Source organism: Xiphias gladius, chromosome 11 (genome assembly GCF_016859285.1).
Source record: "Xiphias gladius isolate SHS-SW01 ecotype Sanya breed wild chromosome 11, ASM1685928v1, whole genome shotgun sequence".
In the NCBI taxonomy this organism is placed as follows: domain Eukaryota; kingdom Metazoa; phylum Chordata; class Actinopteri; order Istiophoriformes; family Xiphiidae; genus Xiphias; species Xiphias gladius.
The window spans coordinates 18,882,202-18,896,397 of record NC_053410.1 but is presented as its reverse complement, the minus strand read 5'-3'; the positions used below and the strand labels follow the sequence as shown (position 1 = coordinate 18,896,397).

The 14,196-nt window shown below is 41.1% G+C and overlaps 1 protein-coding gene across 2 annotated transcripts in view; it reads left to right on the top strand.

Annotated features, from left to right (window-relative positions):
- LOC120796305 (SLX4 interacting protein) overlaps positions 1-12,994 on the top strand; it is a 31,420-nt gene extending 18,426 nt beyond the window's left edge. For both annotated transcript variants that reach the window (XM_040138975.1, XM_040138976.1), the window contains exons 5-8: positions 1,252-1,329; positions 2,722-2,810; positions 11,169-11,275; positions 11,371-12,994. In XM_040138975.1, coding sequence (XP_039994909.1) covers positions 1,252-1,329; positions 2,722-2,810; positions 11,169-11,275; positions 11,371-12,196 — 1,100 coding nt within the window. In that variant the 3' untranslated portion in view covers positions 12,197-12,994. The remainder of the gene's footprint in view (positions 1-1,251; positions 1,330-2,721; positions 2,811-11,168; positions 11,276-11,370) is intronic.
- The last annotated feature ends 1,202 nt before the right edge of the window (positions 12,995-14,196 follow it).

Genomic DNA, 14,196 nt, shown 5'->3' with positions numbered 1-14,196 from the left:
ATGACGTCAGCTAAAAGAGAAAGAGGAAATGTTCACACAGGCCCTTTCACATTTGTGTGTTGGCCAGTGCTGTTACCATAATGTCTGTTCTATGTGTTTTATGTTCACCCTAACACACCATATATTTGCCCCAGTTGTAGGCCAGATTTTGGAGGAGACAAGTTTTTCCAAGTTTTATTGATAATGAATTGTCAGCATAGTTGTTGATGGGTGAAAACCTCCCTTCTTTATTTGTCAGTTTTTCAGAAACCAAGACAGCTTCGTTTTTGGCTTGATGACAGTATATATTTGACATCATCCAGGGAGTTCTGAAAGAGGCTTGAGTGCAAGAGGTCAGGATGTTCTCAAACTATGGAAGATGTGTAATCCTTTATTTGAAGTCAAAATACTAAAAATCCCATAGTTAGCAGTTAATAAATTTTTCACACGGCAATAGCAATATGAGAATGCCAAATACGAATAAGAAATAATGGAAGGGTAGAGGTAAAGTCAAGTATAGTTTTACAGTCACTGTATCAAGAAGAGGAAAAGGGTACCAACAAGGTACCAAAGGGTGAGCAGGCTCTGTCAGCTTCTCAGCACTGTTGTCTTGTTTACAAAGAACAACTGGATAGCGTGTTAGCCAGAGCTCTGCTTTTAGTCAACAAATTCCTACAAGATTAGGCAGCAGGCCACTTTTTCTGCCCAGCACATATTACATACCATGACAAACATTCCATGACAAACAGAGGAGAGGCTCGGGCAATGGTTTCTCGGCTTGTGCCAAACTGGGAGGTCAGTCAAATTAAAAAAGAACTAACACTTTCTCACTCTATAAATCAGTTAGCTGGTTTTGTAGTTTGCTGGGCCTTAGAATGAACATTCAGCAGTCAGTATGTTTATCCTGCTTCTACAGTATGTGATGGAGTGCCAGTAGTGGAACTCATGAAGGGCTTTATATTGGATCAAAATATTTGCATAGTGTGTCCTTTGATGAACCACTTTATTTCATTATCTGTAAAACATTTGCATGACCAAAAAATGAATGCCAACAGCGGCTTTTTTGTGTAATGATGGTACATTGAAGAAATTCTTATCTGATTATCAGGGAATGACAACAGTTCAACATGCAGCATCAACAACTAAATCACTAGTGTCTGTCGTTGCACTTTTCTAGCTTAAGAAATGGTGTCACGTGTACTATACTTTTGCTTACATGTCTTTCTGCTCTTTTTTTTACTGTCAGTTGTATTTTTGTTTTGTTTTTTATAGGGAAAAAGTTCAACGTGGTTGCCAATTTTCTGAAGCGGCACTTCAACCTCAGATGTGTTGTCAAGCAGGTTTATGGAGGTACGTAACCTACATGTTTTCAATGAATCAATTCCTAGTTAAATGAATCAGAAATAGACATCTCAATGGCTTGTACTCAGCCAAATTTCCCACAGAAAAAGCTAGTCATCTGTGGTCTAAATGTTTATTTTTCTCCCCCTCATTTGTTTTTATGTCCTGTACCTACCTGCCCAGGGTGTTGTTGAGAACAGGCAGTCATTAAGTGGTTCCCTTGAGATGCTACTGAGAGTGGGAGAGAGAAAGATTGCAGGGCTGTCTATGGAGGGCAGTGAGATTCTATCGCCATGGCCCATCTAGTGCCTGTGACCCTTGGCCACCTTTTCATGGGACCAACATGGCTCTCTTCCTGTCAGTAAAGTTAATATTTGCTCCCTAGGGGCCTGGATGTTAAAGCAGCGCTGACCTGCTGCAGACTAAGATGACTCAGACTCAGCAGGTCCGTTACACATCAAATTAGACCCAGTCACCTGAGGTCGAAGGTTGTAAAATGGTAAATGGACTGCACTTATATAGCGCTTTTCTAGTCTTATTGACCACTCAAAGCGCTTTACACTACTGCCACATTCGCCCATTCACACACACATTCATACAGCGCTTTTCTATAAAGAAAACACTTTCTACACACACACATATTCACACACTGATGATGCATCGGAGGCAATTTGGGGTTCAGTATCTTGCCCAAGACACTTCGACATGCAGACTGGAGGAGCTGGGGATCCAACCACCGACCTTCCGATTAGTGGAAGACCCGTTCTACCTCCTAAGTCCACTGAGTGGCTGTACATATTGGTCAGGTCATGGAAAAATTTTAATAGCAATAAAACAGATCTCTCTTCTAATTGACTAGTTATATTTTTCAGACTTTTTAAAACTACAAGGCAAAAAACGCAATGGGAATTTTAAAAACTTTTTATCATAATTAGAATGCAGGTTTATATTTTGATTTATCTTATTTTGATTTTGGTTTAGGATTTTTTTGATTCATTTTCTTTACATACAAGAGGCTATGTAACAGGCCATAGGTTAGATATTGGCCACTCAGCTGTTGAGTTGAGGTGATCTGTTGAGCTCAGTTCATCTGGAGAGTTTACGGACAATTAGATTTATTATAATAATGTAATAGTTTTGTTGTTGTAAATGGTTTTTGCTTTTGAACCTGACGAGGCAGTCATTACTCCCAGGAGCCATTGTTAATATAAAATTTTCTAATATCCCATGCTGTTTACACGGCTCATAAAGGTTAGCAACTGCCATATTCTTTCTTGGTCTAAGGGATAGTAAATACTCCACCTCCACCACAACTCCCTCTGTTGGACTTCTATTCGTAATTAGAGGTGGGCCCACATTATTAACTAGCATGGTCTCTGCTGTTTCTTTGCCTGCCTTTAGATTTGCGTGTGTTTCCTGAAAGATATGTTGTGTGTGTGAGCTGTCCAGAGGATGCCTCAGCACACCATGGAAACCTGAGCCTGGCCGCGGTGAGTGCTGTTTATACTCCTCTATTTCCTCTTCCAGTTGCCTGGCAAAAAGTCCTGCATGGGTCTGTGTGTTATTATAGGGATGTGTTGCCAAATTGTGCTCTCACTGTATATATGCTGATCCTCTTTATGTGGGGGGGATTGCCTAGTGAGAGGGAAAGAGAGGATGACAGAGGGTTGGGTGGAATGAGGTCATCCTCTGCTCCCAGATTCTGCCACTTCACCCTAACTGTAGAGTTTTAGTTCTTTTTTGTCAAACTCAAACATGGGATTGTTGTAAACCTCAATGCTATTGGGTAGACAGATAACTTTAGCTCTTGAGAAAGTGTAGATACTTTTAGAAGTTTCACACACTCTCTTTTTGTAAAAATGTGGGAGGGAACAGCAAAAAGCTGATTTTTTTTTTTTCCCCCCTACTTTTATCCAAGATCATTGTGGCACTGCAGTTAGAGTGGACACCATCAGAATATAATATTCATCCTAAATAAAAATCATGGTTTTGTCTACCCTTTAATCACCTTGCTATCAATTCTAAACACTTGATATACACTTAATATAATGTATGATTAATATATCATATTTTCCATTATACAGCATATCATTCATGGTTTAAAAGAACTACAAAACCTCTTTTCATCATTCTGTTACACGTACATTGTTTGGCTTTTTAATGTGATTATCTGCAGTCAGATGTCATGTGCCTTGATTCATTGGACTCAGATAAAGTTGGGGTCAATGGGTATTTCCCTGTAGGTGTCCATGCTGTGTATATCATGTTGTACTCTTGCCCATTTCATAAGACCTACTACTGTAGTTCTTTTTTGTCCATTCATTTTATAGGCAACTATAATTTGGGCAGTGCTCATTTGATCCCAAACATCCCCAGAGTATTCTGGGAAATAGTGGTGGAGCCTCTCACCTTGGCACTCACATCAAGGACAGACATCTCTCCCATCACATCCCATGATCAGTGACCTGCTGTTTTTCTATTGGGTTTTTGCTATTGTTTCCCTTTGAAATGTCCCTGCGCTCTCCACAGATTGGCTTCCAATGAAAGCAGCGATTGTAATATTTTTAGTGGAGCAACACAGTCGTCAGTGAAAAGTTCAGATTGTGTAACCAATTTTCCAGTTCAAGGAGGCATTGCTGTCGATTGCGTTCCTGTCCTCAGGATGTGGTTCTTTGGGCTCATACAGTACAAGCACTGGGAATTGGAGGGTGGGAGTCTTGTGGTGGAGCTCTCAATTGCCCAGCCTCGATCGTGGTTTGTAAGGGAAAGATACCAGACAGCAAGGCTGAAGTTTTTCACATGACAAAAACAATTATTTGTTTACATCTCTCACTCTGTTCTAATTTGTCAGATAGGGAGTTTTTGCCATTTTAATGTTGCCAAGACAGTCAAAAATCTAAATGAAAAAACTTTATGCAATGAGTCACAGCTGATGTAAGGCATAATAATGTTGCTGTCTAAAAATAATGGGGTTTTTGGAGTTCTTCGTCAGAGTTGGTCATATGTTAAAGAAGGGGTCTTTTATTCCACAACTCTTGACAGCATGAGTCTACTAGTCCCAAAAAATGCCATGTTTCCCTGTATTTAGGGAGGTATCGGTTTTGTTTTTAGGAATTAGTTTGTGTGACTTGTTGAACAAAACTCCTTAACCGCAGTGGAAATGTAGACTCATCAAATTAGCACTTCTCATAAGGTCGAGGGGTTATGTTGTGAGGGAACTAAGGTGACATCATGGTTGGCCTTTTGTCCTGTGAAAGCCAGTGTCTCATTCCCACACTTGAGTGTGCTGTATGTTTCTTGTGTGCTCCTATTAGTCATATTTTCAGCTGTGATTCAGTTAGAAGAGGAGATGGTAAGATTTAGTCATTCCCGGTAGTGTAGAATAAAACTAGGGTGACCATTATTATTGATATTCCGTACTTAAAGTCAATACTGAAACTTAAGCCTCAATTATAATCCCTTGCGAATGATTATATGGACAGCTGCGGACACCACGGACACGTAGTTCTTATTATACTATTTTGTAGTCTACTTGGAGTCCGCTTGGTGTCGACCATGCGCAGTTGGTGCCCTTGTAGCGTAGTGGATGCGCAGACTTCTCCACACAGAGCGTCCAAACCTAGTGGACTCTCCCGTACTCGCGGATGTGGAAAGTATAACACAAGCCTTCCATATTCGTGTTGAGACACCAGTTTGTACAGTAGATGTTTTGTGCAGATTTACCACATCTTATCTGAAACAGCATTAAGGACCATCAAAGGAGCATAAAACTCTCAATGCTAACGCAAATAAATCAAATTTGTTGCGATAATGAATCATTTTATTTAAAGAATGGATCAAATGACTACCTGTAATGTGTTGCTCATAGACCCCACCGAGAATTATCATACAACTCTACAGTTCCCTTCAACTCTACAAAATGTTTGTCTACAAAGTGTCTTTCAGCACATTGTTTTGGTTTTACATCCACAACTTTCTATGTTTTGATTCAGTCACACAGCTCTCATCAGTGCTATTTCCAGCAGCAGCAGGTAGCTGTTTTCAGCACAAAGCTCTGATAAACCCCCTGTGCACTACCTGCCCAGCACCAAATAGCAGACAGACAAAGTTAGTGACTGGTAGGTGAAAATAGATGAGCATCTAGCAGCTAATAAGCCACATACTGTATTCCTCCAGATGCTGAGGAAATCAAAACAGAGCTAAAAGGAGAGGGTATATTGTTCCTGCTAACTTACTAACCTGATTTCCATACGACCTTAAAGATTATAATATGTCAATGTTGAATTTACTGGTTGTTTCTACTGTCCCCATGTGAACAAAAAATTTATTAATGCAAGTTTAATTGTTAGCTACGCCTTTATGCAAGTTGAAGCAAATCTGAATGCAGATTTAAGGTGGGGTTATGCTCAAAATGAACCAGTTTATATGGCCTTTCATCCAACCACATTGGGAGGTAAAAGTGTTTTTTTGCTGTTGAACATCCACACTCAAAATCTTTAAACAGAGGGTCGAGACGAGATGATCGTTCTGTCAGACAGTCTATCTTGGAAAGCATTCATAGTGTTACACAGAGTTGTATTCAAGAAACCTCATAGAAATTGTTTTGTAAACCTAGTATATGACTGGACCACCCTTTATCTGTTTGCTTCTCTCCTATTTTCTGTGCCATTTCTAAGCCATTTCCAAACTGCTGCTCTACACTGCTAAAATCATTTTTTTAACTGCAACGTCGTCTGAAAAAATCACTGTATACATGAGTTAAAGACCACAGCTGTGCTGTGATTTTGGCTATATTTACTTGTAAAATGATCACTCAGAGAGAAAGTTAGAAGCCCGTTGACATCTATGCAGCTGCCATGTGCTCAATTGAATGAGATGCATAGAGAGGTGTGTACAGCCCGGCTGCTGTAGTCCAGCCAAAAAAGAGAGCTTAAGAAAAAAAATTTCAGAACCCACATACTTTCTCACCTTCAGACACCTGGCTAATCACTACATGAAGTGGATGTGATTGTCGGATTGTCAGTTTCACACAGTTACAGCAGTTGTCGGACATGGTTCCCCCAATTCAAATGCTAGAAACGACTTGGTGGAGAGGGTTTCAGGTGCTGTTGGTTGCTTTTGTTTGACCATACTGACGCTCACAACAAAGTAGTGACTGCAATGTCTGGAGTTGTTGAGAAAAATTAATCCTGACATCCACCACATTTGTGGGGGCATTATTAACTGTCTGATATTGGATCTATTAAAAGACGAATATCAGCCTGATGTACTTGGTCTGTTATGAACTAGAAACCTAGACCCTACCTCTCCTCTGCAGAGGTAGGGTCATTTAAATTACTGGGTTTGTATGTGACAGTGGGAAGCACACAAAAGGCATCTCTTAGGCAATGTTATTTTTTTTCTTGACATTTGAAGATTCACGTCCTTCATAAAAAGCTGCTCCTACTGTGAGTCAGCACCAACCGTGAGGAGGGCAGCATGGGAAGGAAGAGCTAGTGTTTAGGATTGCGGCTGTTGTTTTCTAGTCAGGCACAGAGTGGGCAGCTGAGGTGAGTGGCGTGCTGGGCTGCAGAAGTTTGGATCAAAGGCAGAGCAGATGTGTTTCCAGCCCCCCCCCCCCCCCTTCTGAGCTCTGGACAAGCCTGTGTGTTTACTCATGACCTCAGCACGCCTCTGTTCTTCACAGCTCGCAACAGCTAGCAGCAGCGCTTTCCCAAGTGTCCAGTGTCTGCTGATCTCTTCTGCACCTAGCCCAAATACATAGTTATAATCTCTTACAGTACATGATCATGTCCCTTCATTCAAACCTGTCTGAATGTGTTTTCATTGATTTGCATGAATTGAAACAAAATTGTTAATTGCTTATCTTAATCCTTACACATGGGTGGATCCAAAAAATTTGTCATTGTTCAGGGATAAGAACAAGGGATATTTTAGACAAGTATGTGCCCATGCATGTTTGTTGACTTTGTTGCAGGGAAGATGTGGTAAGCTTAGACAAACAGGGCATGTTTCCTCTGTGGGAGTAAGGCGGGTGGAGGGTGAGGGGTGGAATTTCTGGACTTGTTTCATGAACATCTCTGCAGGAGGTATTTCTGCCCTGAAAGTTAAATAGTGTTTTTTCTTGGTGCCTGTTAAAGTGGTTTTATACTTGTTATGCCATCATAAAGCTGTTCAAAGGCTTCCAATGGAAATAATATATATACTGAATGTATATACCATTTTTTTAAAGCTTGAGTAGTTTGAGGGATTCAAGCATTTAAATCATTATTTTGTCATGATGAGTGAACAACTTTCTTTATGGGATGGCATATCACTTGTTTTGTGTGTGTTAGGTGAGATACAAAGTCATTAGTATTAGGATTAATCCAAGAAGAAACAATCTGGTTTCCAATCTGGAAGCGAATATGAGTTGATCGTTGATTGGAGCTTTCCACGCTGATATGTTTTCTGACTTGTCATCTTGTTTTCTTTCTCGTAATTTTCATGTTTTAACTTAACTTCAACTAAAAGTTTGCAGTCTCCATGATGGGTTGAGAAAGGTCTCTGATCTCTTGGGCTTTTGAAAATCCTTGCAAAACCCATCAAATAAACTGAAAAATGCATGGTCATCAAGCTGGAAAAATATTTTTTTCTTGGTTCCTAAGAAAAAAAACTGAATGTTTTCACTTACCAGAATTTGTTTTGGACAGATAAATGACCATGGGCATTTTTGTAGATTACATAGGGCAAAACTCTGATTATGCCAATATAGTTTAGGATACTAAATACAATAAGCAATGTCTTCAAATACCAATAGAGTCTTTGTCGTCATATGCAGCAGTGGAGTATTTTAGAGCACACAGAGACTGTTTAGCTTCATCAGTGCATTACTTTCAACTGCAGCTACATTAAAAGATAACCAACATAATCTTCCTCCAGTATCTATGTTCCTACCTTATCTTAGATGGCAGAGGAGAAATTGTTCATTCCCTGTATTTTATGGAGCCTGTAGTTGGTTATCTTTTTGAAGTTGTTTCCAGGAGTCATTCAGAGTTGGGGCAAGCTATGAGATTCTGTACTGCTATCCTTTTAAACCAAATGATTCATTCACTCTACTTTCTTTGCCTTTTTTGCCAGGCTTATCTCTATAATCTGACATCCAGATGTGCCGTCTTGTTGCAGCTCCCGTGGTTGAGCCATGTTGTTTTGGAGGCTCCGGAGCCAGGGAGGGCACTGTTAGTCTACTCTACATGTTGCATCACGAGAAGTGTTTTGCACTTTTGTATGGGGGCGAGCAGACTGGCTGGCGGTGGTGGGGTTAAATCTTTGTAGCTGAGGGAGAGGTGGTAGCAGCAGTGGGTAGACGTTCTTATTTACCACCATCCCTCCCTCCTTTTTCATGGGACTTTCTCCAGCTATTGGGTGTTTGTATCATTCCGAACAAGATTAGGCCACCTCGGTTCCCACACAGTACTTACTGTTTTATCCACATAGCTTGTGATAATTACGATGTTGTTCATGCACCATCTCGCTCTTTCTTCCACTCTCTATCTTTAATCCGTCTACTTTCTTCTCTATAGTTGCTATATACAGAATGTCCGACCCCTGGTGATAATAATTCATGCACCATCTCTCTCTCTGTCTGACTTTCTATCTATCTTTCTTCTTCTAGTATCTGTGCATATCCAGCCTCTTACTCTCTTCATGCTTATAACTTTCCATCCCTCTGTTCTTTCACTCTCTCTTTTTCACTCTTTTGAAGTCGTGCTGACAGGAACAGAAAGGAACTAAACTTTCCCAGAGAACCTCCCATTGGCTTCTTGTTGATTTTTCTTTCAAGTTCATTTTCAAACAGCATTTATTCATATTAAACAGATGAGAATAAATATCAAGGCATTACAATGCAAATGATGGCACCCACATCTTTCACAGAATTGTTGTTGTTGTAGGGGTGGGTGTGTGAGTGCGTAGGCAAATGCAAGTTTGTATGTGTCACTGTCCCAACTCCAACTCCAAGGCTAGCCGTAGCTCTGGGTACACATAGCGTAAACAGAGCGTAAAGACCGAACCTCTGCCCACACTGTAGCATGACTCCATCTCTACACAAAGGGCAGCCTGTGGAGAACTTCCTGTGTGAGGATTCTTGCGTTTGTGGGCATGCTGGAGAGACTCATGAGGTCAGGCGATATGACTCTGGGGGGTACCTCTTCCTTTGTTGTGCTCCCCTCTCACTTTCTCTTATTCATTCTGTAGTATCTTGTCCCCTGTTTCTTGTCTTCTCTGTCTCCTTCCCTGCTACCCAGCCTCTCAGCCTCCATATTCACTCCCCTCCCTCAGTCTGGCCTCTTTATTCCGTCCACCACACCACAGACCAGAGAGCAGTTTCCAGGTCTCAACACCCAGTGCAAAGCCACAATGCCCCAGCTTGCCCTTGCAGCTTGGGACAATTACTCCTTCCCCCATGTGTGTAATGGGTCATACATTGTCACTGGTATCATGACAAGTGGGAAAGGACATTAATGATTTTTTTCTCTGGTTTCACAGCAACTGGTGGATGCCAGAGCTTACCACATTGGCTTTCCTCATTTTAGAGTGCACATTGATCATTTTACCAACCAGTTTATAGAATAGTAATGATCTGAAAAATGGCTGATATTAAATAAACATAGTGGCCACAGCCTCGAATTTTCCAAGATTTAACTTCTGTCTGGTTGTATTTTCCCACTGCAGTAGTCTATAGCAGTGGTTTTCAAACTTTTTCTACCATGCCCCTCTTAAGAAGCCGAAAAAAAGTTCACGTGGGATTACCATGGAATTTGGTACACACATTCATGGTGGCCAGAGGATGAATCCTAATGACTTTGGTGAACCCCTGACTTTTCATCTTGCACCACCAGCAGGCCAAAGTTTTCAGTTATCAGTGAAATATCTCAACATCTCCATTATGGATTGGAGAAAACTTTAGTACAGAAACTCGTAGTACCTAGAGTATGAATCCTACAAACTTTGTTGATCCCCTCACTTTTCCTCCAGAAGCACCATGAGGTGGATATTTGTTTTTGAGTGAAATGTCTTAACAACTATGGGATATATTGCTATGAAACTGTTTCTTCCTGTCCAGATCTTTCCAGTCTGTTTGTGTTTAAACCAGTGAACCTGCAACTCAAAGTGCTGCTGCAGTCTACGAACCAGGAGACTACTTCCACTAACTTGTTTATATCTTATCTTTCGTCCTCTGAGGTGCTTTTTACCCTATTTCTGCATTTTCCATTCCCATACCTCAACTGTTCTTTTCATGTCCTTTTCTCCATCATTTTATTAATGAGCCTTCTTTAATGACTGTTGTAACTTGTCAACATGGTTTCACTGTTTAGTAGTTCTGCCTCCGGCTGAAAGCATCACTCTAAGCCTCAGACAGTGGAGACTATGAAACACAAAACACACTATGACAAGTCGGTGATTATTTTCTGAAGACTTTGAGGTGGTTGCCTTGGACAGTATTAAGTGGGGAACTAATTCTTCGTGCCTGTTGGGGTGTTATTAAGTGTCTGTGAAGGCATTATAGAAAACATTCTTCTTGTACTGTATCATAGTTCAAATAGTAAGGCAACAGCACAATTTGGAATTCAGAATAGTCAGAGGAGGATACATTTTTAACAGATATAAATTTTATCTGTTGATCATATTTGATTATTTTTCATTTTAATTGTATTCATTATATTATGATTTTTACACCAGTCTAGTGATTGTTTTTCATTGTCCAACAATGCCAAATGATGACAGCAGTTAGCTGTGGATCCAAACCTTTCCAGCGGAAACAGGGAATAATATTTTTTGTTTACACCGATTCTGTTTGTCCTCTCTAGACTGAGCTGGGCGAACCGAGCAGATCAGAATATTTTTCCAGAATTGGAGAAACCCAAGAGCCTTTAAACAGCCCCACAAAAACAAAGAAGATTGTGCTTCAAAAGATGTAAGTATGATCTAATGCAGAACTTTCCAACCCCATCAGTCAGAGTGGACACTCAAGTATCTGTTCATATCCTCTTATCCTTTTAACTTTTTCAGAGCCAGACAAACTAGTGTCCAACAAGACCTTTGTGGTTCCAGCATGGGGGAGCTGCAAATTGAGAAAAAAGCCTATTCCAAAGACCAAAGAGGGGAACTTGGAGGTGGAGAGTCAGAATCAAGCCCAGAAGAGACTGTGTCCAGCTCTGGCCAGAAGGCCACCCCAGAGGCAGACGACAAGGTGCCCTGCTCCAGTGCCTTAACTGAAGCCATGGCTCATATTGGGACTACTCGAAAGCAGGACCTGACCCGGGGGGAACAGACTGAGAATAGTCCTCCAGACAACATCAACCCAACTGGGGTCTCAGTAGATTTCTGCCTACAAGAAATCAGTCAGGAGAGCAGTAAGAACCAGAGGTACGAGCTGAGCAATGCAGGGGAAGACCCTCACCCACATAGGGCCAAGAGGACGTGCCTTGGAAGACCTCCAGCCACAACGCAAACTCACTCCACCGAGTGCTCCACACAAAGATTCAAGCATGACCTTCCTGCTCTGCCATCCCATCCTCCTGTTGAAGCCAAGGCAGAGTCCAAGGCTTTCCCAGTCTCCAAGTGCAAGAAAACCACACTGGAAGTAGAGCTGCTTACTCCAGGGAAACGTGCCCAGAGGCTCCCCCTCACAAGCAATAACACGGCACAGACAAACCAAAACAGGCTGGCCACAAGTCTGAGGGGCCTATCTGTCAAGCCTGCATCCTCAGGCTCCTCTATTAGTTCCAGATCCACACTCGGAGAGGAGGGGAGTGAAAATGTGCCCAGAACCTCCAGATTACGACGACTGAAGAGGTCCCGAGGGGAAGAGACAAGCTACAGTAAAGATGCCTGATGCCACAGAGATAGAGAGGATATTGTGTCAGGCTCTCTCAGATGACTTGCATTTGTACATGTGTCAAATATTACTACAATATCTGTTCTTTTCCCATGTGTGTACTGTACAGACAGTGCGCACACACACACAGATCAAATGCTGAACACATTATGGCAATTGATACACGAGCGTTTGAGTTACACTTTTTCAAATACTTGAGACAGACTTTGCCTCCACCCATAAGTAGTGGTGGTCAAGAAAGGCTCGCAAATGAAAGTCAAAAAGCTTTAATTGGAGTTTAGATTTGGTTTTGTGTTAAAGATTGAGGATTTCAGACAGGCAGGAGCCATGCAGTACGTCATGGCTTGCAGTCTGAAATACTGGCTCCTACGTGTCTGAAAACTGTCCCGTTTCCCCGCTGAAGCTCTGGTGTGATTGATTGCTGTTTCCAGATTAATTTCATCACTCTGTTCTCAAGAATGTCTTTTTGTAGTTAGATTTCATTCATATGCAATTCGCTCAGTACTTAGTTTCTAAGCACCTGAATTGTATCTTTAAATTTGAGGGTATTATGCAGCTTTTATATTGAACTTGAAACCAAATATGTGTGGGTATATGAGCAGTTTGGAAGTATTAGTGGTTTTATTTGGGACGTCTGCAGTATCAAAGGTTAAAATGTAGCTGCTGTCATCGCCCCAACACTCGACTGGCCCAGGCCTGGAGAGAGCTTGGGGCAGCTAGGGGCCAATAGTCACTCATATGATGACATACGATAACATAATGTTGCCCAAATACATGAGTCCTGATTTATTTTTATTTAACTGGAAAGACATTTTGTCATATAAATAAATGTGTTTTTCCCAGGGAAAAAAAACTGTCTGAATATTTGTGGAACAGGCTGAAAGCACCCAGCATGAAATGACATCTAGAGCTCGGAGCATTGTTTTGCTCATACACGGTCCGGACTGGCTGATGATCGTTGCAGTTTGACAGTGAAAGTCTGTCCAACAACAGGGATGTTACCAATAAATTAGTGCTTCTCTGTTTCCATTCAGTCAGTATTAGCGGGTGTGACCTGAGATGAGTCACTAGCAGAAGCCATTCTGTTCTTATCAGGACATAGACTATATGGTGGATTAGTGAAACTGACCCTAATGTTTTAAGTCCCAATATGTTTAAGGTCATTCTCAAGAGGTGTGATAATCTCTCGCCTTGCCTCAAATCCTTTTAAAAAGATTCTCCACAAGAGTACATCTCAATCAGTTCAACTCTACAACATAAACATCTCAGGCCTTTTAGCTTGAAAGGTTTTAGTTAAGCCTGCTCCTTAAACCGGACCGAGGGCAACAATGTCTGAGGATCATGACAAGTGAGGGTATTTTTGTTTCCAGGATTGACTTAATACGAAGACGGCTTGCTACAACATAATTGGCTGTAACACATTTGGACACAGACCTTGTTCAAATCTATGATGTCGCTCCAGCAACAGTTCCCATGCCAGCTGGATGAGAAACCTTTCATATGCTAAGACATGTTTGGTTTGATGTGTCACAGACAGACTCTTCACTCACTCTCCAGAACAAAGACAACTTTAATTCTCTTTTCATACAAAATATTTAATAAATATGACTTTCAAAAATATATTGCCAGATCAACACATAATTCTCAAGTTCATAACACAAAGTCAAAAATAGGACAAAATGTTGCCATGATCTCAAAGGGTTAACAAATGAGATAAAACGTTTGTCTTTAAGAGCCTCATTTTTAAAAAGAAAAATGTGCACAGAAACAAAGCAGACTCTTGCAGAGCAAGGCAGTGTATTTTATCTGATTCTACAGTGTTCCCATCGCCCCCCTACTGTTCAAGTACTCATGGTCTAGCTTATGATATTAACGCTGACTAAAGCAGATGGGAATTCTGGCGTGTCTCTAATGATGTGACTTGCATTGCAAGTTGGTGGATTTTGACAGCCTTTGAAATATGTCAATGGGTTAAACTGAAGCTGCTGAAGGATTTT